General features: G+C 43.0%; 1 protein-coding gene across 1 annotated transcript in view; it reads left to right on the forward strand.

Moving 5' to 3' along the window:
* Positions 1 to 27,493, forward strand: part of cdh13 (cadherin 13) — a 1,031,775-nt gene that overhangs the window by 496,231 nt on the left and 508,051 nt on the right. Inside the window, exon 6 of the mRNA XM_033035775.1 lies at positions 11,366 to 11,510. Within this exon, the coding sequence (XP_032891666.1) occupies positions 11,366 to 11,510 (145 nt within the window). The remainder of the gene's footprint in view (positions 1 to 11,365; positions 11,511 to 27,493) is intronic.

Below are 27,493 nucleotides of genomic sequence, written 5' to 3' on the forward strand. Positions count from 1 at the left end.
TGCTTCCACTGCTCCCTGGGGCAGTGAATTCCACAAACTAACCACCCTCTGGGTGAAGAAGTTCTTCCTCATCTCAGTTTTAAAAGAGCCCCCCCTCACTCTGCAACTATGTCCCCTAGTTCTAGCCTCCCCGATCATTGGGAACATCCTCGGTGCATCCACCCGATCAAGGCCCCTCACGATCTTATACGTTTCAATGAGATCGCCTCTCATTCTTCTAAACTCCAGAGAGTAGAGTCCCAGCTTACTTAACCTTTCCTCATATGTCAATCCCCTCATTGCAGGAATTAATCTTGTAAACCTTCGCTGCACTGCCTCCAGGGCTAGTACATCCTTTCTTAAGTATGGACCCCAGAACTGTACACAGTATTCCAAATGTGGTCTCACTAATACCGTGTACAGCTGCAGCAAGACCTCCGTGTTTTTATACTCAATCCCCCTAGCAATAAAGGCCAAAACTCCATTGGCCTTCCTGATTGCTTGCTGCACCTGCATACTGACTTTTAGTGATTCATGTACTAATACCCCTAGATCCCTTTGCGTTGCATTACAACGCAGCTCCTCCTCATTTAGAAAATAACTTGCCCTATCATTTTTTTCCCCAAAGTGAATGACTTCACATTTATTAGTATTAAATTTCATCTGCCAAGTTGTTGCCCACTCACCTAGCTTATCTATATCCTTTTGCAGACTCTTCCTATCCTCCTCATCCCCTACTTTCCCTCCCATTTTCGTATCGTCCGCAAATTTTGATATATTACACTTGGTTCCCTCCTCCAAATCATTTATATAAATTGTGAACAACTGGGGTCCCAGCACCGACCCTTGCGGAACCCCGCTAGTTACCGGTTGCCATCCCGAGTATGAACCATTTATCCCCACTCTCTGCTTCCTATTTGTTAGCCAATCCTCTACCCATGCTAATATATTACCCCCAATCCCATAATTTTTTATTTTTAGCAATAGTCTCTTATGTGGCACCTTGTCAAAAGCCTTTTGGAAGTCCAAGTATACCACATCCACCAGTTCCCCTTTATCCACCCGGGTTGTTACTTCCTCAAAGAATTCGAGCAGATTCGTTAAACACGATTTCCCCTTCACAAAACCATGCTGGTTCTGTCTGATGAAGTCATGTTTATCCAAGTGCCCCGTTAGTGTTTCTTTAATAATTGTCTCTAACATTTTACCCACCACCGATGTTAGACTAACCGGTCTATAGTTACCCGCCTTCTGTTTACTTCCTTTTTTAAATATAGGTGTTACATTGGCCATTTTCCAATCCACTGGGACCGTTCCTGCCTCCAGGGAGTTTTGGAAAATTATCACCAATGCATCCACAATCCCCACTGCTATCTCCCTCAAGACCCTTGGATGTAATCCATCAGGCCCAGGGGATTTATCCTCCTTCAGTCTCATTAATTTCCCTAATACCACCTCCTTGGTGATCTTAATAGTATTTAGCTCCTCCATTCCTACCGCCTCCTTCAGTTTCCTCCGACTTCCCAAAGAGGTGTTGGTAGGTTAATTGACGGCTGCAAAGACCTCTCATTGTAGAGGAGTGGCTAGAGAACCATTAGGCAGATGACGGGCATGCGATTGAAAATGATTTGCAGGGATACAGAGATGTAAAGAAAGTGGGAAATGGCTCAGAGGACATTGCTTTGCTCAGAGCCAACATGAACCTCTAAGAAATGACAATGATCCAGTGAGATGGAAGAATGACAAAATATCTAGCCTATCTTTAAACTTTAATCTAATAGAAAACTAATAGGACAATATTCTCTAAGATACTGAATAGATTTAATTTTGGGTGACTCAAACTTAAGTAGCTGAAATATTAAGGGCCAAAATCAAAATTGATGATAACCAGTTTCATCGTAAATTTCAGCGGCAGATTTTGAATCTGCATGACATTGATGTTCCGTTGCATTCTCACATTCATTGCATTCAGATGAAACACAACTTTTGGCCAAAATCAAACAGCTACGTGAATGGGTTAAAAAAACTCATATATCCTTGCCGTTTCACCTCCAAAAACCCTGCCAAGAGGCTTTAATTTTGTCAATGTAGAGCATTTTTGATTACTGAAATTGCAAAAACTCATTTTCCTCTCCAGATACCAAGTAAAATTGGCCCCACAGCTGCAGAAAATTCTTCCATCTCACTGGATCATTGCCATTTCTTAGAGTTTACATATTGTAGCAGTATAATTACCTGTAACAATTAACATGTGAGTTATCATTCTGTAAATCGGTATTAAAATTCTAAACTAAAGTAGATCAGCATTTATAAAAAGAAATCTCTTCTGGAATTTTGCAAATGTTTCTTTCCCTTTTCACCACAAAAGGGCCAAGATAACCTTCTGCATGGTAAAGGCATGTTGATGCATGGGAAGCCAACAAAGATTTTGAATTTGCAAAATGTTCTTGTGCACTAAACCACTGTTTAGAATGAGTAGGCTTCAGTTCTTCATTTTGATTCATTTACAATAAGGTCTCAGCCACTTTTAATTTTGTTTAGAGATTCAGTATTGAAACAGGCCCTTCGGCCCACCGAGTCGGTGCCGACCAACGATGGCCCATACACTAATTCTATCTAACACACTAGGGACAATTTATAGAAGCCAATTAACCTACAAACACGCACGTCTTAGGAATGCGGGAGGTAACCAAAGCACCTGGAGAAAACCCAGACGGTCACAGGGAGAACATACTAACTCCATACAGATGGTACCCCTAGTCAGGATCGAACCTGGGTCTCTGGCTCTGTCAGGGAGCAACTCTACCACTGCGCCACTGTGCTGCCCCACTTGCTTACCACCTATTTTTCTACTGGGGGAAGAGAAACTGAGATTTTTTTCATCAAAGTCTCTAAATCAGATCTTGGAAAGAGAGAAAAACAAGTTTGTTTTGATTTCAGAGAAGTTGGCCAGAGTGATAGATAGAACAAAGGGAATAACTGTGATCAGGTGAGGCCAGGGATGGATCAAGAATGATTCAATTGCAGCAGTGAAAGTGTGGTAACATAGACAGAGGAGTGTATCTTGGACATGCTCAGCTGTTCTAGTGGAGAGAGAATAACAGCCAATATCATTGATGGATGCTTTGTAGCAGAAATAGCCAGTTCTGATAGAAACAGTGAAAACAAATTAACTGAGGTTGGAGATACAGACTAGTGAATCATAGACTAAGACATTCAGATCCCTCTGCAAACTCGCAAATAATATACTTTTCCATTTTCTTTCCAAAGCAGGTAATTCCATATTTTCTAGCACGATACTTCATGTGTCAGATTGCCCACTTGCTCCTGCATGTGCAGAACAGTTGTGAAGTATATTCATGAAATCATGAAGTCTGCATATTGCAGCAGAAGGAGGGTGTTGTAGAGAGATCTAAAAGCGCATTGGGATAGGGGGGAGGGGGTGTGGGGAATGTTGCTATGTTATGGAAACCCATATTGACGGATATGTCTTCAGTTTATAAGAGCACCTACATGGATGTTTTGCGATCTTTTTTTTAGAGATACGGCGCGGAAACAGGCCCTTTAGCCCACCAAGTCCGCACCAACCTGCGATCCCCGCACATTAACACTATCCTACGCACACTAGGGACAATTTACACATACACCAAGCCAATTAACCTACATACCTGCATGGCTTTGGAGTATGGGAGGAAACCAAAGATCTGTAAGAAAATCTATGCGGTCACGGGGTGGATGTACTCCGTACAGACAGCACCCGTAGTTGGGATAGAACCCGGGTCTCCGGCGGTGCAAGCGCTGTATGGCAACAACTCTACCGCTGCACCAGCATGCCGCCCTCTATCTCTAAGAGAAAGCAAGGGAAGTTGTAAAATAAATACTAAAATTGAGATGATAAATTAGAGAATACTTTACCATGTTTGCTCTAGCCATAATTATTTCCTATAAAGTAGTTAAGTTAAAATTTAAAGTGTGCTGAATTGCTATTGAAACATTTAATTTGTTAGAACAAGACAGGAAATGAATATACACTACTGTCACAGCTTATTACAAATATTCTTATTTTTTCACTTTCCCATTCTATTAAATATCCTACAGGACTACAGACCCTTAGACATTCCCATGCTCTTTGTCTTTTGGCAATCCATAAACCAAACTATCTCTGTCCGGCTTGAGCGCACAATTCTAAATCATGGTGTGAGTGACAATAATGCTCGTTTAACATTCAGTTTACACTTTAATTATAGGCTAATCCCTCTTATTTGAAATAGCATGATACAGGTATGCAGGAAAAAACAATACCATTTAGTTATGACTCAAAATACCAAATCCGGAGAAGGATTGCTTATGTTTATTTTTCTAAGGTGCTGCAGACAGGTATGGAGAAAATGTCAAGTTTGTGATAAGCTTCTGCTTTACTCAATGTTTTGGCAATCAAGACAGATATGAGGATTCTATTTCAGATCCCAGCAAGCAACATGGAAGCACACGAGGATAGGGGTGGAGAATAGTACATGTCACTGACATTTGGAAAGTTGATTCTGTACTCTTATGGGGCTGAAATTTGCACCATGCAGGATTGCCTCTGATCCTGTCACTTTTTCTGTGATCAGCATTAGCAAAAGATTGTGGGTTCAAGGCCCAGGCAGAGCAAAATAATTCAGTTGGGCATTTCAGCAGAGAATTGGGGGAAGAACGTACATTCAAAGGGGATATCTTTCTGATTAAAATGTTAGCCTAATTGAATTTGGAATTAATAAAAGAGAATGCCCTCATCATAAAAAGAGATTATCCTTTTGCTTTTGGGGAATACAGAGTAACTTTACAAGGATGTTTCCAGGACCTGAGGCCCTGAGCTATAGGGAGAGGTTTGGCAGGCTAGGATTTCATTCTTTGGAGCACAGAAGGATTAGGGATGATCTTATAGATGTGTATAAAATCATGAGGGGGGAATAGATGCACAGTGTCTATTACCCAGAGTAGGAATCAAGAACCAGAAGACATAGGTTTAATGTGAGAGGGGAAAATTAATAGGAAGCTGAGGGGCAATCTTTTCACATAGAAGGTTGTTAGTATATGGAACGAGCTGCCAGAGGAAGTATTTGAGGCAGATACTAAAACAACATTTAAAATATATTTGGACAGGTACTTGAATAGAACTTTATTACCGCTTCATCTAGATATATTTTGCATGCATCTATGTTCTTTACAATGCCGAACCTGCGTTCCAGAGAATGGCTTATAAGCGTTGGTGGGAGGAGAAAGGACAATTCAACAAAACACATTCAATACTCATCCTGAACTCATTTACTGGAAATTTGGCTGTAGCACATTTGAAAAATTCAGTTGATCGGGGTCTAAGCATAAACACGAGCAAAGCAAACTCATTTCAATAAAATTATCTTTGATTGGTGACTCTTCCTGCAGCGATTCTATCTAAAGTAATTGCATATTTCTGAGGTCACTACTGTCTGATTTTTCCATTAACATTGCAACAGGGCTCCTCAAGTAAGTATTGACAGAAAGTTACGGTGGTGTAGCAAATTTTTTACTACAAATCGGTGATTAGTATGACCTATCATGGTGAGAATGCCAAAATAAATTACGCTCAATATCTGAGTCAAAATTATATCCAGATAAAGTTCTATCCAATCTTTGAAATAATAGAAAAATAGTTTTCTAAAATAGGGTTCTAAAATGTAATATTTTAATTCTAACCTTTGGACACTTAATATTCTGTGCAGCTTTTAAACATACTGTGGCCCATTGCTAAAAATAAACATTAGCTGTTTGTTTTCAGCGAATAGTTCTTAAAAATAAGGGAACGGTAACTTCATTGATGATACCTGTGCAAATATTCCAAAATAGAAAAATATGATACAGGTGCACAACCTTTTATCCGAAAGCCTTGGGACCAGACACTTTTCGTAATTCAGAATTTGGCGGTCTTCGGAATGGAAATTTTTTAGCGTAGATTTTAATGGCTGGCTCAGTGGTAGCGTGCTCGGCTCATATCCGCAAGGTCGCGAGTTTGCGCCTTGATCCCGGCAGTAAACTCGGTCGCGAGTTTGTGTCTTCAATGTAGTTTTTTCTTGCAGAATAAATGTTTGTATGAAATGCAGTGTAGGAGAGGTGTACTGACTGTGTGGGCAGAACTTTGGAAGTGATTGCCCACCAGTCTAAAAAGCCGCTGTGCCTCCCTGTCCCTGGGATAGCAGGGGGCGATCAAACAGCACAATACCCCTCTCCCCCTCCAACTCCAGAGGAATCCGCTCCCCGATGGGCCGCTACGGCGACAAGTGGCAGTTTGCCCACAGCCCGAGCTGCGGCCCCTCATCCGCCACCCCAAGAACAAGACGTACCTTGCACACCATCAGCTTCTGCCCCTACGTGTTCCTCTGGAGTTGGAGCGGGGCTGGGCTGGAGTTGCTGCTGGCTGTGGGTCTCTGGGATCTCCGTGCTTGCAGTGGGCTTGGGGGTCGGTGTCCCGTTGGTCCTGACGTCTCCGGCCACCCCCCTGGACATGAGCTGAGACTGGGAGCTGTACCGCCCTTGCCCCCTCCCTCTGCAACTGCAAACAACCCCACTCTCCTGCAAGGGCGGTACAGTTCCCGGAGGATGGCAGGTGGCCGGAGACGTCAGGACCAACAGGAACCCGCTCCCCGATGGGCCCCTACGACGCCCCGAGCTGCGCCCCGTCATCCGCAACCCAGGTTCCTCTGTAGTTGGAACGGGGCTGGGCTGGGCTGCTGTTGACCTCTGGGATCTCCGTGCTTGTGCTGGGCCTGGGGGTCGGTGTCCCGTTGGTCCTGACGTCTCCGGTGACTGGCACGGTCCTGCTGCAATCGCCGACGTGAAGACAGTGCAAAGCCCCCGCGCCGGTGCAATGGGCGGGGAGCTGGAGAGGGGAGGGAAGAGGTCACACACATAGCCGGGAAGCAGAGGGGTGTAGGTGGGGTGAAACTGAAGCGAGCGACAATCTGCTGCTGCCTGCCCCGCTGAGTTAAAAAGTTCCCACGCAAGACTCACGATACACTGTGTATCGTGAGTCTACCGTGGGAACTTTTTAACTCAGCGGGTAGGCAGCAGCATATTGTCAATTATTAACCCTCCCGCGCAATATACCCTCACCTTCTCTTTTATGAATGGGGATTTAGTTCCCCTTTCTTCAAGGACCGACCGGAGGTTCCGCTGTCACCTCTGCGGGCCGCCCTCGTTGAACGTTTTCAAGGACCTTTCTTCAAGGACCGAAAAAATGGCCGCTATTCGGAGGTTTTCGTTATTTGGATCTTCGGATAAAAGGTTGTGCACCTGTATAATTTTGCTTTCTATAGTCTATGATAACATTATGGAATGAAGGGAGAAGAAAGCTTTCAAGAAAAAAGAAAGCCTTTTTCCAACTCCTTTCCCACCCGTACAATCAGTCTGAGGAAGGGTCCCGAACCGAAAAACATCACCTATCCATGTTCTCCAGGGATGCTGCCTGACCTGCTGAGTTACTCCAGCACTTTGTGTCCTTTTATGGAATGAGGATTCTGTTTTCAATTCAAATTATCTAATTCAACCTTAAAACACATTCCCCATTATGGGTAAACAATAAAGAGCCACTTTTTTTTCCCTCTGCCATCGACTTTTCAAAATCCTTTACCTTAACGAAAGTATTTAGAATTTGTGGTAACATCACTGCTAGAAATAAGTAAGCACAGCCTTAAATCGTAGCCTGTAAGACATACAAGAAGTGAATAGAAAGGACACAAGGGGAGACGTAATTGTGTATTAATACCATTTTATTTTCCATTTTTGGCTTAAATTTGGTGCAGCATTTCAAGATGTAGCAGTGGGAGAAGAGCTTGTCCCACTTAGGCAATTTTTTTGGCAACTAGGCTGTCGCCACGTGGTTGCAGGGTGACACCTTTATGGTCGTGAGTTGTCTCCTCAAATCACCTAAAGAGTCGTAACTTTTTTCTTGTCGCCGCTGGATTTTGAAATGTTCAAAACCTTTCGGCGACTGTGGGCTTGAAGTAGCTTGTCTTCTCCTGTTGTAGGTACTGTCATAGGTTGTCGCCAGGATGACGCAGGTTGTCGCCAGGTAAAGTAGGTTGTCGCTGGGTGATGACTTCGGTGAATTCCACTGGCGACTACCTATGTCAATCTTCGTCAACCGGCGACAGGTACCAACGACTAAATTGTCTGCAATTGTCGCCGACAGGGTCGTAGCTTGTCGCGGGTGGACCTAGGTTGACTTTGGTTGTCGTAGGTTGTAGCCTGTGCGGTCGTAGGTTGTCGTAGGTGTGATCGTAGGTGGATGTCCTAATGGGTCGCCGGTTGTCGGTAGCTTGCCATAGCTTGACGTTGACTAGGTGGTAGGTTGTCGTAGACATTGTCGTAGGGGGGTCCATGTAGATCAGTGTCACTCATGTTATGAGTCATACTTTGTAGTTACGTCCACTAGTTTAACAGAAAGCTTCTTAACCCTTTCTCCCTCAGTCTTGAGTTACGTATTAAGATGAAGTTACCTATGCTGTAGAGCTAATAAAGTCTTTGGATCTTAATCACTGTATGTGACTTAAGTTATTCGGCGAACTGATACACAGTGACTGTCGCCGGCAGTTGCCAAAAAAATCTCCTAAGTGGGACAGGCCCTAGAGTCTGTGCTCAGTCCGTGAATGAATTCTCCTGCTGTTGAAATTGTCAGTTCCTTTATCTTTTTTTTTTTTTTTTAATATTTTATTTTATTAGAAGTAAGTACAGTCATATGGCACCAAAGTGCCTAATATATATTTTCATAATACATTTTATGTACAACTTCTTTTTTTTTTTTTGTTACATTGAAAAAAGATTAGAATAAGAAAAAGAAGTTGGATAGTAAAGGATAGAAATATGTGAAATATATAGTGTGTGAAAAAAGAAAACGAGTAAATGAAGAAAGTTGAGAGAGAAAATAGAGAAAATAAAATAAAATAAAAAAGAAAAGGAGATCAAGGAGATATAATCTTGACCAACCCTCATCCAGTCCTGAAACAGTTATTTTTTACAATTGTGTTGCACCATATGATTCCAAAAAAACGACGAATGGAGACCAACTCATTATGAATTGGTCTGATTTATCCATTAGGGGGAATCGCATTTCTTCAAGATGAGCGGTGTCCAACATACTTGCAATCCACATTTTAAGCGTTGGTATTGATGTACCCTTCCAAAATTTAAGAATTAATTTTTTTGCTATTATTAAACCATAGTTAAGGAATAGATTTTGAGATGTGTTCAATTTATTCCCATCTTCCATTACGCCAAATATAATCATTTCAGTATTAGGTTCCATTCTTGTCTTGAATAATTTTGTAAATATTTCAAAAATATCATTCCAAAATCTATAAAGTTTTATGCAGTTCCTTTATCTTTATTGAATCTCTTGCATGCACTGTGAAATGTATTAGATGCATTGCATATATTAATTAAGGGCATGATTCTTAATGAAGAAACCCTCTGGAAATAAATATTTCAACTGTTTAGGGCATATGCTGGATCTATTTTGCTCAGAATTCATCATCCATGAATGAACGATATCTTCATACTGAAGTTTATAAATCCTATCCTCCAAACACCATTCTTGAAACTACGTTTCGGCCAGTATCATGATATACCAAGATGCAGTACAGAATGCCACAGAAGATCCTTTTTCCCTGTAGCTATCGAACTGTAAAACTCTTCCCCCTTCTGTCGTGGGGTAGACTAACTCCCCTACCCTTCCTCCTCCCCGAATCTTTGCACATCCCTAATCCTTTCCACTCGCCACTTTAATTTAATGTTTCATGTATCTTGTGTTTTATGAATGAAAATGCTGAGGTCTTCATTTTAATAGTTGATGCAAAGGCCTCCTTCAATGTTGTCATCCTTCAATAAAGGCTGCTTGAGCCCACCAAGTTTCAAACTAGAAGCTAGTTATTCGGGTTTCAAAGGTCTTTTATTGTCACAATTAAGGTACAGTGATATGCAAATTACCATACAGCCATACTAAATAAAGCAACAAGACACACAAATACATAAAAGTTAACATAAACATCCACCACAGCGAATTCCCCACGTTCCTCACTGTGATGGAAGGCAATAAAGTACAATCTTTTTCCATAATTTTTCTCCCATGGTCAGGGCAGTTGAACCATCCGCAGTCGGGGCGATTGAAGCTCCCGCAGCCGGTGGTCAAAACCCCCACATCGGGGGGGGGGGGTTGAAGCTCCTTTGTCAGGACGGTTGAAGCTCCTGCGGCTTGGAGTTCCCAGTGTCGGTCTCTGACCAGAAACCGCGAGCTCCACAATGTTAAAGTCCACAGTCACCCGCTGTAGAGATCTACATCAAAGGCTGCCAACTCCTATGTTAGGCCGCAGTGCGGACGGAGATACGATACGGAAAAAAATCGCAACTCTGTTGAGGTAAGAGATTAGAAAAAGTTTCCCCCAACCCCCTCTCCCACCCCCCAAATAAAACAAGCTAAAGAACACTAAAAACACACATTAAAAACATACTAAAAAGCAACGAAGAAAGGGACTGACAGACTGTTGGCGAGGCAACCATTGCTGGCGCCACCCGGTGGTATTACCTAACTCTAGTTCAGATTGCATGTATCTTTATTGTTCGAGAGGGATAAAAAAAAAACGTGATCAATGTGGTCATTCTGTAAGGCCAAAAATACTATGCTTCTGGAATCTGGAAATTATTATTATTATTGCTAAATTTGTGACCTGGGTTCATACATGTACTATTTCTTTTCTCTGGTCTTTCGACAGAGATGGAGATCAATATGTCTGTGAAAACTTAAAATGTTCATTCATTCATCTCACCAGCAGACTTACCTCAGCTTAAGAACATGATGGCAGCAGATTTATTCATCTTACATTATACATTGGATGGAAACTTGAAAAGGAAATTTTCTAAGACCTAAATTTTCTAAAGATTGAGGGAATTGGAATATAATTTCAAAGAACCACCAAAAATACAACATGCTAAATGCTACCTGTTTCTCTCCTATAATGTTTTGTAGTTATCTTCCTTACAATTCAATTGCCCACTCCATCTCCCTTTTGCTGCTAAGTAGATATATTCAATTCAATTTGCTGCTAGATCCCTGTCACAGCTGCAGAATTTTTTTTATATGCATACTATTGCAACCAATTGCAACAGGTCAAGTGCAATCTAAACGTGAATTGATTTGTCATGAGGAAAGAAACATTTTGATTGTTCTTTATTTCTGGTGGAATTCTCAGGAGACTAACTTGTTCACCCAGCCTGGGGCTTGTGGAAAGAAAATTGCTGATGTGAAAGAATTTTTGGTGCATGCTTCTGTCACTGTAGTAATTTAACTCACTCAATCCATCTCTACTTCAAATAGCTGCAAGTTGAACTTACTGACCCTAGTGGAAAGCTCCTTGAAGGACCAGCCACACTGTACATCACTATTATCGATCAGAACGATAACAAACCCCTCTTCAGGGAAGGACCATACGTGGGCCACGTTTTGGAAGCATCTCCCACTGGTAAGTTAAATCTATAGCCAAAAAATGTTTCCCACGTGGAATTTATGAGATGGCCAGAATCATTAAGCGTCTCTATTGTTGTAGATCGTAGCAGAATATTTTAGTTAATATAAATTTTGCCTGTTATTTTCCTGGAAGGATTTTTTTAAATAGGATGCTCTGTAAAATGAATGAACTTTTCATGGCACCAATGTTATGATTTTATCACATCATAAAATGTTATCTTGTGCCATAAGATGGCGGAATGAACTGTGTCATCTTAAAATGGCGTCTTCAATTAACTGTGTTTCTATTGTTTTGAACTAATGTTGCCTTTATACTGATGTTGGATACGGACGTTGTATTAATTTGTTCTGAATCGTGTCAGATCACTGGACTTTTGTTGTCATGAACAACCACCGAAGTACTCAAGGCCTCTTGTGGTTGTTTGGGTGTCTGCGTTAATGATGCCCAGATTGGCAGTACAGAAGACCAACAATATTTGTTCTGCAAAGATGTTCTCCCGTAATCCATAATCCATTCAGACAATTGTTTATTGACTTAAGTAGAACTAAAATGAAAATGGAAACCATTTCAAGTCCATCTGTCCTGATTTTGTTAATGGGACCGATGCGCTGAATGTTTGTGTTAGCCGAGCCCACTGCTGGCTGTCTGGTTCAGATATTGGTTTACCAAAGTTGTGTCACTGTTGTTTTGGTGCCCGATGTTGTACTTGACTTATTTTTTCAAATTTCATTCGCAACTGTATTATCTCAAGTGATGTGACCTCAGGAAGAACCAATTACCGTGTCTCATTCCTCCAAGAAAAGTAGTTAATTGTCAATCAACTTAAGAGTGGAGATCAAATATTTGCCAAAGTCCAGTGAATGCCAGGAGTATGTTGGTTAGCAGAACTATTAAAAGAATACTTGTATATTTATACCATCTACATGACCACTGCATGAGCGCATATCATTTCTCTTAGATTGGTAGTCCTGCAGTTATAACATTATCTGTTTGCCCACCTATAACTGAATTTCTATAAGCAGCAAATCACATGTATATGAGTGTATGCTCTAACTCAATCTTCAGACATCACATCCCAGTATTTATTATCCACTTCTTCATTGCAATATGCCACAGAGTAGGCTAACATAAGAAACTTCCATCCACAATACCTGACCCTTGATATTGCTAGTCTAAATAACAATACCAGTCTTCCTCATTACCAAGCGTTTGTGTGAAGTGCTTTATAAAATGAGTCTGCCATCAGACAGGCAGCACGGTGGCACAGCAGTAGAGTTGCAGCGCAAAAGACCCGGTTTGATCCTGTGACTGGAGGTGCTGTGTACAGAGTTTGTACATTGCCCCCGTGATCGCTTGCGTCTTCACCAGGTGCTTCGGTTTTCTCCCACACTCCAGAGACGTACAGGTTTTCAGGTTAATAGGCTTCAGTAAAAATTGTAAATTGTCGCTCGTGTGTAGGATAGTGCTAGTGTACTGGGATCGCTGGTCATTACGGACCCGGTGGGCCGAAGGGCCTGTTTCTCTCTAAACTCTAAACTCTAGATTTTCCTCCAAGAGTTGCAGTGATGAGGAACAGTGACCTTTCGAACATCCTTGACGTCTAGCCCTTCTCCCCTTTATCCACATATCCCTTTCACAAATTGGTCCTGAGTCTTACTTGTACAGTGCATCAACTCTTTCTGCTTTATGTTAATAACAATGAGCCATGAAGGCAAACAGTTTGGACAAATTTCCTAAATACCACAGCTCTGTGCTCTGACTGAGGAAGGGTGGAAAAAGACTCGAATACTCTTCAGTGCTGATCTGCAACACAGAGTTCAAGGTGCATTTGCTGTTTGTTAGAATCTCCAGGCATTGAAATAAATCTAACTTTTAGGACAACATTTCCTTGTGATTCTCTTGGGTTATACCTGACTTTGAAGCACCCATTATCATAATCTATTGGTTAGCCGACTTTTCACTAGACCTCGAGGAGAATTTGCCAGGAGCACAAACTCATCTGTTAAAATCAGTGCTGCAGTATTTCTTTCAGAGATGTCCCCTGAGGCAATTCCTTATGAAGCCAACTATGATACATTCCTGAACCAGTCACTTGTATCCAGGATGCGTCATCCTTCTGACCTCCTCCTCCTTAGCGAACAAATGTCTAGTCGTTGTTAACCAGATTCTGGCAACAGCACGGTGGTTAGCACTTCAGCAGCTTGGGAGATCTTGTTGAGATGCTCAGGGGCTGTTGGCATTTGTGATTCATAAAAAAGAGAAAGCAGAAACACGAGAGGTGGGGATACCACATGCCTTTCAACATAAAGACCAAAAATACAAGGCGAATGTGGATATGTAGGTAAATATGTGAACTGCTCACTTAGTGGTAAAATCTAACATTTTAATTTTGCAATTTATTGTATTGCATGTTAGTTGTTTGCACTTGAAGTGTTACATTAATTGAACCTATCCAGATATTCCTGGAATGAGCAACTGTAGAATTATTGCTCTAGTTTTAGACTTTAGTCTTTGGAGATTCAGCACAGAAATAGGCCCTTCGAACCACCGAGTCCTTGCCGACCAGCGATCACACCGTACACTAGCACCATCCTGAACACTAGGGACAATTTACAATTTTACCGAAGCCAATTAGCCTACTAATCTGTACGTCTTTGGAGTGTGGGAGGAAACCGGAGCACCCAGAGAAAAGCTCATGCAGTAATAGGGAGAACGTGCAAGCTCTGAACAGACAGCACCCGTAGTCAGGATCGAACCCGGGTCTCTGGCGCTGTAAAGCAGCAACAGAACACTGCACCATTGTGCCACCCTATCTGGTCCTGATTTGTCGCATTGATATTGCTGGTCATGATAACTTCTAAACTCCACTTGATGAGTGCAATCAAATGCTCATTATCTTCTTATAAAGTTAGCTCTCATTTATTACCTCAGTTGATTACTCCGTTATTTGGGTCTTATCTGGGCTAATTTCATACGAATGTAGTAAACATCAAGTTATTATCATCAGCAACATTGAGGTCCTTATCTATTTTATGCCATTTCCCAAGTTGACTTAAGTGCTGGTCAGTATTTAATCTTAATAAAACAAAAGAATATTCATGTCTAATGCACTGTCTATTTAATTCCTGAAGCCAAACTCATAGCAAGACACAACCATGCAGTGTTTTGTTGCATTTGTGTCTTTGATGGTTGCGAAAGACAGGAGTAGCTGGACAAGAGGAAGGATGCTGTTTGCTGCACACGTGACTGCATCAAATGACATTATAAATTGCATTGAAGTACCAGCTATTCCTAATGCTTTATATTCCATATCATAATGGAAAATTATTAAATGCAGAACACTGACTATTTACTGATGCAAGAAGCTACCTAAATATTTTCACATATGTAAGTAGATTTCACCTGTTGTTGCTCATGGCTAGTTTGACATATAGAGTGCAAGAGTTCCACATTTACTGAGTAGAGTCATCGGATGATCTTTATTTCTGCTCAAGGTATTGTAGCATTCTCTTTTTGTGTCTGTTATTCTACCTACATGAATGCACCAACTATAAGTAGTTAGAGGATTGATCTTGAAAGTCTGAAAACAAAGTAAAGTTGATCATGCTGCACATTGAGTTAACAATAATAACTAATATTTCTATCGCATCTTCAATGCAGGAATTTCAAAAGGTGCCACACAGAAGCACCTTTAGACTTTAGAGATACAGTGCGGAAACAGGCCATTTGGCCCACGTAGTCCGTGCCGACCAGAGATAACCATGTACACTGCACCCTGTCTTCCCCCCCCCCCCCCACAATTGGCTGGTCCCCTGCTGCTTTTCACCGTCCTCAGATCGCTCCATGCCTCGCTCGGGCTGTCGACCCGCCCCTCTCCTCTCTCTCTCTCCCTCTCTCTCTCTCTCTCCCCCCCCTCTCTCCCCCCTCTCTTCCCCCTCTCCTCTCTCTCCCTACCCCCTCTCTCTCCCTCCCTCCTCTCTCTCTCACTCTCTCCCCGCTCTCTCCCTCTCCCCCTCTCCATCTCTCTCCCCTCTCTCTCTCCCCTCTCTCTCTCCCCCTCCCTCTCCCCAACCCCCTGCCCTCCCCCACCCTCCCTCCCCTAAACCCCCTTCCCCCTCCACACCCTCCCCTCCACTCCTCCCCTAACCCTTTCCCTCCACCCCCTTCCTTCCACCTCCCCGTCCCTTCCCCCCTCCTCTCCCTCTCCCTTCCCACCCCAACTCCCCCCCTTCCCTTCCCCCCCTCTCAGCCCCCCTTTCCCCCTCTCTCTCCTCCCATCTCTTGCTCCCCTCCTCCCCCCCCCCACCCACCCTCCCTCTCCTCCACCCCTCCACCCCCCCCTTCCCTCTGTCTCTTGCCCTTCTGTCTATCTCTCCCCATTCTCGCTCTTCCCTCACTCTCTACCCTCCCTCCCCTCCCTCTCTAGACATGCTTGCGAGTTGGGGGCTATGAGTCAGTGGATAGGGCGGTTATGGGGTAAAAGGAGCAAAGTAATATTAATATAATATCAAGGGGGGTAGTTAGCGTTTGTGCGGGGGGGTAGTTAGTGTGTGTGACGCCGCATGCCGCCCCCCCCCCCCACCCCAGCCCACCCCCCACCCCCTCCCCAGCCCACCCCCCCTCCCCCGCAACCACACATTGGAGGAACAGACCCAACGGGTCTGCACTTGGTCTAATTCCTTTTAAAATGCTCCATCATTCCTTGAGGCAAAAACACATGGATAAGCAAGGTTTAAAGGGAAAAGGCCAAACGCAGACAAATGGAACTAGTTTAGATGGGGCATCTTGTTTGGCATGGACGAGATGGATAAAAAGGCTCGTTTCCATACTGTATGACTCTCTGACTTTACGACAATAAAGCAGATCTGAAATTCCTCAAATTCACCTTCCTGCTGCATCCCCTTGCCCCCTATTCTTTTATTAATTAGAAACCTATTGATCTCAGCTTTAAATATACAGGAGGACCAGGCCACACAGGTCTCTGTGCCAAGGAATGCCAATGACTCCCAGCCGTCCAAAAGAAGAAATTCGTCTGCATTCCAGTCTTAAATGGGCACCGTTTTATTCTGTGATGATGCCCTTTGGCTGTCCCATGAGAGGAAGAGGTGGTGAATCTGTAGAACTCATTGCCATGGACGGCTGTGGAGGCCAAGTGCTTGGATAATTTTAAAGCAGAGGTTGACAGGTTCTTGATTAGTAAGAGTGTCAAAGGTTATGGGGAGAAGGCAGGAGAATGGTGTTGAGAGAGAAATATAGGTCAACTTTGATTGAATGGCATAGACTGAATGGGTCGAATGCCCTAATTCTGTTCCTGTGACATGAACTATCCTTTCAGCATTTACCCTGTGCAAACCCCTAAAATTCACATGTTTCCACTGGATTGCTTTTGATTCTTCTAAACTTCATTGACAGGAATTTAAACCAGTTTAATCCTACTTCTAAGGACAATCCCTTGTGCTTCTGATCATTGTAGCATGCCTTCCCTGAGCCATCTTTAATAAAATAACATCCTTCTTAGAATTTGTTCAATATGAATATATATTGCGTCTGGAGAATCTAACCAAGGTTGTAAGAAGTAATAGGCCGCATAGACAGTGAAGGCAGTGCTAACTGTTAGATTTGTGTGTGAGTGTGAGTGTTGGGTGATATTTAGTCTGCCAGCAATGTGAAAATAAATGAGAATAGGAAAAGATCTATTCAAGGGAGTGCTTGGCGTGCACTGGAGGTCAAGGGATTAGTTACATTCACAGTGATAGTGACTCGTCATCAGTAATTAGTTAATTTCAATGATGGATCAGGAAAGATTTCTCTATGTTTTCCCAAAGGTTCTCTACCCTGGAATTAACATTTTTTTGATGTTGAAGGAGATTATATTTAAAGCTCAGTTCTCTGGAGTTTTTGTAAGATTGATGGGTTTATCTGATCCATGCTGACATACCTTTGTACAAATTTATGATTAGTTCCGAAGGAGCTTGATTTAGTATGCAACTTATTTCTATGTTAAACTTTCTAAAGTTGCTAAACTTTGAATTTAGTTTTATATACAATACGCTATGATACGCCACAACTTTATTTATCCCAGGAGGGAAATTGGTCTGCCAACAGACAGAAAACACAACATACATGAAACATGAAATTAAAGTAACGAGTGGAAGGGGTTGGGGGAGGAGTTGTAGAGTTTGCTAGCCACAGGGGAAAAGGATCGCCTTTGGCGTTCTGTACTGCATCTTGGTGGAACCAGTCTGTTGCTGAAGGCACTCCTCAGGTTGACCAGTGTGTCATGGAGGGGGTGAGCTGTATTATCTAAGATGCTCCACAGTTGAGGAGCACCCTCCCCTCCAAGCCTACCTCCCATAAATATATTTCTCTATAGGATCTTAGAGAATTTCCTCCAAAATGACTGAGTACTCACATTGTTTCATGAGTCTTGTGGAAAGGATTAATTTAGATTTAGTCATAATATCATGTATAATGTTAAGAGGTGTCCCGACCTGAAATGTCACGTATCCATGTTCTCCAGAGATTTTAACTGACTCACTGAGTTACTCCAGTAAAGTAGAAACAAGGAACTGCAGAATCTGCAGAATTTACAAAAAAAAGACACAGTGCTGGAGTAACTCAGCAGGCCAAGCAGCATTTCTAGAGAACATGGCCGGGACTCTTCTTAACATTTTTCTTCTTTCGTGTCCATCATCTGTGTTTCAAATGTTCGGCCAGGCTCTTGCACAGTGGACAGCCTTCTCATTTGACACCGCTAGATCTTCCAGGCAGCATTGTTCTCCAAGAAGTGGACATCTTGGATGGATGGTACGGATGTTCCACATTCACATTCTGTGTCTGCCGCATCTGCTAGCCCCATTTGCTCATATTGGTCTTGCATCAGCCCATCCCTGTATGAATCCTATTGAGGGACTTCCAGGTCTTCCAGCCACACCTGTGACCAGCTGGTAGCTATTCCTTGGTTGGGATTGGCATCTTTACGTGGTGGTGGTTTTCACTGCGTTTCTTTTCCCACAAGGCTAGTCTGGTTGCTTGAGGAGACTGTGACAGTGGCTGGACTGTGTGAAGGAAGCACTTCCTCGACTTCAGCCATTTTGGGGCTGGGTGATGGGAATGACACGAATGGCGGGTGTCCCCAACTTGTCTACTACATTAAGTTATGCGGCTACTGATCTGTGGATTCTTGGTGGAGCAATACCGGTCAAGACCTGCAAGCTACCCACATCCGTTGGATTTAGGCATTATACATGATACATAGAAACATAGAAACATAGAAACATAGAAATTAGGTGCAGGAGTAGGCCATTCGGCCCTTCGAGCCTGCACCGCCATTCAATATGATCATGGCTGATCATCCAACTCAGTATCCCGTACCTGCCTTCTCTCCATACCCTCTGATCCCCTTAGCCACAAGGGCCACATCTAACTCCCTCTTAAATATAGCCAATGAACTGGCCTCGACTACCCTCTGTGGCAGGGAGTTCCAGAGATTCACCACTCTCTGTGTGAAAAAAGTTCTTCTCATCTCGGTTTTAAAGGATTTCCCCCTTATCCTTAAGCTGTGACCCCTTGTCCTGGACTTCCCCAACATCGGGAGCAATCTTCCTGCATCTAGCCTGTCCAACCCCTTAAGAATTTTGTAAGTTTCTATAAGATCCCCTCTCAATCTCCTAAATTCTAGAGAGTATAAACCAAGTCTATCCAGTCTTTCTTCATAAGACAGTCCTGACATCCCAGGAATCAGTCTGGTGAACCTTCTCTGCACTCCCTCTATGGCAATAATGTCCTTCCTCAGATTTGGAGACCAAAACTGTACGCAATACTCCAGGTGTGGTCTCACCAAGACCCTGTACAACTGCAGTAGAACCTCCCTGCTCCTATACTCAAATCCTTTTGCTATGAAAGCTAACATACCATTCGCTTTCTTCACTGCCTGCTGCACCTGCATGCCCACTTTCAATGACTGGTGTACCATGACACCCAGGTCTCGCTGCATCTCCCCTTTTCCTAGTCGGCCACCATTTAGATAATAGTCTGCTTTCCTGTTTTTGCCACCAAAATGGATAACCTCACATTTATCCACATTATACTGCATCTGCCAAACATTTGCCCACTCACCCAGCCTATCCAAGTCACCTTGCAGTCTCCTAGCATCCTCCTCACAGCTAACACTGCCCCCCAGCTTAGTGTCATCCGCAAACTTGGAGATATTGCCTTCAATTCCCTCATCCAGATCATTAATATATATTGTAAATAGCTGGGGTCCCAGCACTGAGCCTTGCGGTACCCCACTAGTCACTGCCTGCCATTGTGAAAAGGACCCGTTTACTCCTACTTTTTGCTTCCTGTTTGCCAGCCAGTTCTCTATCCACATCAATACTGAACCCCCAATGCCGTGTGCTTTAAGTTTGTAAACTAATCTCTTATGTGGGACCTTGTCGAAAGCCTTCTGGAAGTCCAGATACACCACATCCACTGGTTCTCCCCTATCCACGCTACTAGTTACATCCTCGAAAAATTCTATAAGATTCGTCAGACATGATTTACCTTTTGTAAATCCATGCTGACTTTGTCCAATGATTTCACCACTTTCCAAATGTGCTGCTATCCCATCTTTAATAACTGACTCTAGCAGTTTCCCCACTACCGATGTTAGACTAACTGGTCTGTAATTCCCCGTTTTCTCTCTCCCTCCCTTCTTAAAAAGTGGGGTTACGTTTGCTACCCGCCAATCCTCAGGAACTACTCCAGAATCTAAAGAGTTTTGAAAGATTATTACTAATGCATCCACTATTTCTGGAGCTACTTCCTTAAGTACTCTGGGATGCAGCCTATCTGGCCCTGGGGATTTATCGGCCTTTAATCCATTCAATTTACCCAACACCACTTCCCGGCTAACCTGGATTTCACTCAATTCCTCCAACTCCTTTGACCCGCGGTCCCCTGCTATTTCCGGCAGATTATTTATGTCTTCCTTAGTGAAGACAGAACCAAAGTAGTTATTCAATTGGTCCGCCATATCCTTGTTCCCCATGATCAACTCACCCGTTTCTGACTGCAAGGGACCTACATTTGTTTTAACTAATCTCTTTCTTTTCACATATCTATAAAAACTTTTGCAGTCAGTTTTTATGTTCCCTGCCAGTTTTCTTTCATAATCTATTTTTCCTTTCCTAATTAAGCCCTTTGTCCTCCTCTGCTGGTCTCTGAATTTCTCCCAGTCCTCCGGTATGCTGCTTTTTCTGGCTAATTTGTACGCATCATCCTTCGCTTTGATACTATCCCTGATTTCCCTTGTTATCCACGGATGCACTACCTTCCCTGATTTATTCTTTTGCCAAACTGGGATGAACAATTTTTGTAGTTCATCCATGCAGTCTTTAAATGTCTTCCATTGCATATCCACCGTCAACCCTTTTAGAAATAATTGCCAGTCAATCTTGGCCAATTCACGTCTCATACCCTCAAAGTTACCTTTCTTTAAGTTCAGGACCATTGTTTCCGAATTAACAATGTCACTCTCCATCCTAATGAAGAACTCAACCATATTATGGTCACTCTTGCCCAAGGGGGCACGTACAACAAGACTGCTAACTAACCCTTCCTCATTACTCAATACCCAGTCTAAAATAGCCTGCTCTCTCGTTGGTTCCTCTACATGTTGATTTAGATAACTATCCCGCATACATTCCAAAAAATCCTCTTCCTCAGCACCCCTGCCAATTTGATTCACCCAATCTATATGTAGATTGAAGTCACCCATTATAACGGTTTTGCCTTTGTCGCACGCATTTCTAATTTCCTGTTTGATACCATCTCCAACTTCACTACTACTGTTAGGTGGCCTGTACACAACACCCACCAGCGTTTTCTGCCCCTTAGTGTTTCGCAGCTCTACCCATACCGATTCCACATCCTGCAAACTAATGTCCTTCCTTTCCATTGCGTTAATCTCCTCTCTAATCAGCAACGCTACCCCACCTCCTTTTCCTTTCTCTCTATCCCTCCTGAATATTGAATATCCCTGGATGTTCAGCTCCCAGCCTTGGTCACCCTGGAGCCATGTCTCCGTGATCCCAACTATATCATAGTCATTAATAGCTATCTGCACATTCAACTCATCCACCTTATTACGAATGCTCCTTGCATTGAGACACAAAGCCTTCAGGCTTGTTTTTACAACACTCTTACCCCTTATACAATTTTGTTGAAAAGTGGCCCTTTTTGATTTTTGCCCTGGATTTTCCGGCCTGCCACTTTTACTTTTCACCTTGCTACCTATTGCTTCTACCCTCATTTTACACCCCTCTGTCTTTACGCTCACACATTTAAGAAACCCTTTCCCTTTAACTCCATCCTCCACTAGCCCATTCGACACCCCACCCCCCTTATTCAGTTTAAAACCACACGTGTAGCAGTGGCAAACCTGCCTGCCAGAATGCTGGTCCCACACCTGTTAAGATGCAATCCGTCCCTTTTGTACAGTTCCCCCTTACCCCAAAACAGATCCCAGTGATCTAAGAATCTAAATCCCTGCCCCGTGCACCAGTTCCTCAGCCACACGTTCAGGTCCCGTATCTCCCTGTTCCTGCTCTCGCCAGCACGAGGAACTGGAAGCAAACCGGAGATAACAACCCTGGAGGTCCTGCTTTTCAGCATTTTTCCGAGCTCTCTAAAGTCACGCTGCAGAATATTCATCCCCTTCTTTCCGACATCGTTTGTGCCGACATGCACTACCACTACCGGATGTTCACCTTCGCCCTTGAGGATTTTCTGCACTCTGTCCGTGACATCCTGGATCCTGGCACCAGGAAGGCAGCACACCATCCTCGCATCCCGTCTGTTGCCGCAGAAACCCCTGTCCGTACCTCTCACAATGGAGTCTCCCACTACAATGGCGTTGCCTGCCTTAGGCCTTTTTGGTTTTGGCTCAACAGCCCTATTCGCATCACAAGCCAGTCCGCCGCCCAGTGTAAACACCTCTTCTGTCCCGACAGCTTCTAAGTGGGTGAACCTGTTCACAAGAGGTACAACCCCCGGGGACGTTGGCATTCCATGCTTCCCTCCCGTTCTCACTGTCTCCCACCTTCTCTCTTCCAGTACCTTAGGTGTAACAATCGTACTGTAGGACTTGTCGAGGAACGACTCCGTTTCTCGGACGAACCGGAGGTCATCCACTTGCTTCTCCAGTTCCCCAACACGGCCCTTCAGGAGCTCTACCTGGATGCACTTTTCGCATTTGTAGCAGCCAGAGGCACTAGCGGTGTCCTTGACCTCCCACATACTGCAAGCATCACACTGAATCAGCTTGCCTGACATCTCCTTCTTTCGTCTCTCCCTCTGCAGTGTTTTGCGTAGTCTCCTCTCCTCAGCCTCCTCTCCGAAGACTCTCGAGCCAAAGACTCACACTTTTCTCACAGGGCACTTCACTCACTGCCGCTCCCAAAGAGCAGTCTTACTTAAATTGACTGATAAATTGCCTGATTTACCAATTTACAAACCAAATTCCTCAGTTTTCAACTGTTTTCACTTCTCTCCTCCCACTTGGGTTAGAGCCAATCAGTCGTATCTCTTGCTAATCTCCTCCTGCTGCTGCTGTTGCTCCCAAAGCTACAGCAGTTCTGAGTAGATGGGACCCTTGTTCAAACCTACAGCATGTTGTGTCTTTTTATGTATAATGTTATTTTAGTCAACAACTATGAAGAAGGAAAACGTTGTGAACTTTTGATACTGCAAACTTCTCTATAGTGAATTGGCAAATCTGTGCCTAAAGTCACATGAGGTCTGGTGGCTGGAACATTATAGAGAAAAACAAAAACTGTATCGCTCAAAGAAAAAGTTTGAACAATGCATTTCCAGAGCTAGGCATTAACACAGAATAAGTGGGTTGGGTGGCTTTAAACTAGGACGAGGAGTAATGTCTTCAGTCCTAGGATTGTGGATGATCAATTATTAAGTTTCAAGTCAAAAATAGATATTTGGATGATATGGATCAGGAAAGAGAGAGGTGTCTTATTCAATAGTGGAACTGGATTTAGGAGTGTCTTGCTTATCTCTGCACCTATCTTGTGTTCTTCAATAGTGACAGTGGAAATGATGTGATTTGTTTTCTATTGACTGGTGGCAAACTTCAGGAGTGTTTTAATGCACCCATACAACAAATTAACATTTCACCATACATGAATCATGGTGCAAATTGCAGCTGAATTATTTGCTGCAATGCACCACTCCCATACTGCTTGTGTAGTCATGGAGATAATATGGTTGGTTCAGTACTCTCATGTGTTTGATGGTGGCTGACTTGGCATTGTTGCTCGTGGTGGAAGTCTAGGAGAGATGGTTTGATTCCACAATGCTTAGTCATTTACATTGGGAAGATGTTATTACTAGTTATCAGCACAGGGTTAATTTAGTTTAGTTTAGAAATACAGTGTGGAAGCGTGGCCTTTGGCCCACTGAGTCCACACTGACCAGCGATCCCCATACACAAGCACTATCCTTCACACTAGGGACAATTTACAATTCTTACCAAAGCCATTTAACCTACAAACCTGTACGTCTTTGGAATGTGGGAGGAAACCGGAACACCTGGAGAAAGCCCAAGCGGTCATGGGGAGAACGTACAAACTCCAGACGGGCAGTACCTATAGTCAGGATCGAACCCCCAGTCTCTGGCCCTGAAAGGCAACAATTCTACTGCTGCCCCGCCATGCTGCCCTTAAGTTTTGCATGTTGTATCAAATCATCCAGAGGATTGCTTCACAGAACATAGAACATGGAAGAGTACATTACAAGAACTGGACCTGCAGCCCATAATATCTGTGATGAACACAATGCCAAGATAAACTAATCTCCTCTGCCTACATATGATCCATACCCCTCCCTCTCCAGAGCCTCCAAATCCTTCAGGTATTGAGGTGACCAGAACTGTATGCAATGCTCCAAAAGGTCTAAACATAGTCTTGTAGAGCTGCAATATGACTTCCTATCTTTTAAACACAATGCTCTGAACCATGAAGGCAAGTAAACCATTTGCATTCTTTATCACTCTATCTATTTGTGTTGCCACTTTCAGAAAGGAATGACTCTGGATGCCAAGATCTATTTGCATATTAGTGCCATTTAGGGGCTTCCATCAACCATATACCTTCCCCTTATATTTATCCTCCCAAAGAGCAACATCTTACACTTGCACAGATTAAACTTCATCTGCCGTTTCTCCACCCATTTCTTTTGTTGATTCTTCTGCATACTTTCACAGCCTTCCTCACTGTCCACAACTCCAGTAATAGAAACATGGAAAATAGGTGCAGGAGTAGGCCATTCGGCACTTCGAGCCTGCACCGCCATTCATAGCTGACCATCCAACAGTATCCTGTACCTGCCTTCTCTCCATACCCCCTGATCCCTTTAGCCACAAGGGCCACATCTAACTCCCTCTTAAATATAGCCAATGAACTGACCTCAACTACCTTCTGTGGCAGAGGATTCCACAGATTCACCACTCTCTGTGTGAAAAATGTTTTTCTCATCTCGGCCCTAAAAGACTTCCCCCTTATCCTTAAACTGTGACCCCTTGTTCTGGACTTCCCCAACATTGGGAACAATCTTCCTGCATCTAGCCTGTCCAACCCTTTAAGAATCTTGGGATCGCTGAAAATGTACTAACCCAGCTACATTTACTTCCAAGTCATTATATCTATCATTAGCAACAGCACAGATCCCTGCTGAAATCTGATTGAGAAAATCCACTGGCCGCAGACCTCTGGCCAGAGTAACACCCTTCCATCACAAACTTGTCTTCTACGAGTAAGCCTGTTCTGAATCCATGAAGCCAAGTCACTATGGATCCCACGCATCTTAATCTTCTGGATTGGCCTACCATTGGAACTTTATTAAATGCCTTACTAAAATTAATGTAAACATTTCTATCTCCTATTCGTTATCTCCTCAAAAAACGTAATCCTTCGTAAGACTTGCTGCTGACAATGCCATGCTGACTGTCCCTAATCAGCCCATTTCCGCTTCCACATGGAAGTAAATCCTATGCCAAAGAATCCTCTGCAGTAACTTTGTGAGGTTTACTGGCCTATGATTCCCTGGATTACCTCTAATTCCCTTCTTAAAAAAAGAACAGCATTGGCTGCTCTGCAGTCTTCCATAACCTTGCCTGTTTCATTATATGAGAAGTTTAAAATGAAATTGAACACTCTGGAAACATCAGAAGTAACTTCACTACTACCTTTTAAATAAGGAAGTTTATGAAAATAGTTGAATAATGTATGCTCCCCGAACTCCCCAGTGACTGTCCCACAGTGAACACCACGGGTTCTTTGTGTCAGATATGATTCCAACCACTGCAAGTTCCATTATCATCTCTTCATTTTCTTTTCTGAGGTTTAATTTAAGTCTTCACGTGAAGCCAGGAGAAGCTATATTCGTCTTGCTGCTAATTAGCTTTTGTGTTTATTTCTGGATCAAGGCCACTTTCAATTATGGAACTGAATTATTCTGGTAGAATTTAAACCGAGCATTCATACGTTATTTGGGGGTTTGCATTGAATAATGACTATTTCTTGATAGGAAGTCTTAATGAAGCTCTCTAAGTGTTTAGACTTCATTTGGAGTATTGCATGCAGCCCTGGACGCCTCATTACTGGAAGGATTTGGAGGTGGCAGAAATAACTGGTCAAATTAGATTATTCTACTTTCCGTGTAAAAGACCTAGTGATCAGTCTTCCGCGTGATTGCGGAGATACTACTACTTTAATTATCCATTGAGTAACAGGTTTGCTCGTTTAATTATTCATTGTGTAACAAGGCATGGCTGGTTCTTTAACATTGGTAATTAGCATTACAACTGGCATGTTTCCAGGATCCATTGCCTTTCTCTTGCCATCAACTATTCTTAATGTTACATGGAATCGAATTGAATTGGCAAGAAATGCCATTTATAACGGGATACCTTAAGAATTGAAACTGGTCGCACCTTTAGCTAAAGTAACAAATATTCCAGCTTTCTGTGTTGTATACAAGTGCTAGATGTTGTTAGGCCATGTCTACTTAGGACCCATCCCTCTTTTCCAGTATAAAATGAAGCGCAGTTCCCGAATGAATGTGATACATCTGTATAGTGTTGATCTGATCCGTTTATTGTGGCTCTGTGGATAGGTTATACAATGTGTAAAGTGTTATGTGTAGTAGTTTCTCTCAGTTTTACTGACTGCTAGTGTTTTGCATCTTGAACAAGATTGGGCTCATGTTTTGATGTTGATCAAGGACTGACTGGTGTTGTGACAGCCATTACACAAAACATTGGGTAAATATACAATTCTACTGTTGAACAAATTCTCCTCACTGCCCGAATTTGTGCTTCTAAATCTTCCCTCGGTCACTACCCTTTTGTGAACAGTGCTGACACTCTGTCAGTGCTGACACATCGAAGGATGCCTTGCATAGTAGACTTTCTCTTTACAAGAACTGATCAAAGTTATTCACTTCTATTGGGGCCTTCTTGGAAAGGACTTCCTGTGACAGTTTGACTGGTAGGTACCAGGTCAAGTATGTAGTCGCTTGACTAGCGACTATTGTTCTGGTTATTACTTCCAGATCATTATTTTACTGGTTCATATTTAAAGCACAAGACTGGCTTTCTAAGTTCATAAGTTATAAGGGGCAGAATTAGGCTATTCGGCCCATCAAAGCTACTTCACCATTTAATCATGGCCGATCTCTTTCCCTCGAAAACCCATTCTCCTGCCTTCTTTCATGACACCCGTACTAATCAAGAATCTGTCAATCTTCATCTTTCAGATGATGCCAAGTTCAGCCTTTGTTCACAACTGTATAATAATCAATAAACCCACACTATCCGGATTGACATACAAGTAAGGATTCCTTCAATGAGATACAAAGTGAAACACTACAGCGTGGAACTTTAAGCACTGCAACAATCAGCATCTTTGGAAGGAGAGGGA

Source organism: Amblyraja radiata, chromosome 17, assembly GCF_010909765.2.
Source record: "Amblyraja radiata isolate CabotCenter1 chromosome 17, sAmbRad1.1.pri, whole genome shotgun sequence".
Taxonomy (NCBI): domain Eukaryota; kingdom Metazoa; phylum Chordata; class Chondrichthyes; order Rajiformes; family Rajidae; genus Amblyraja; species Amblyraja radiata.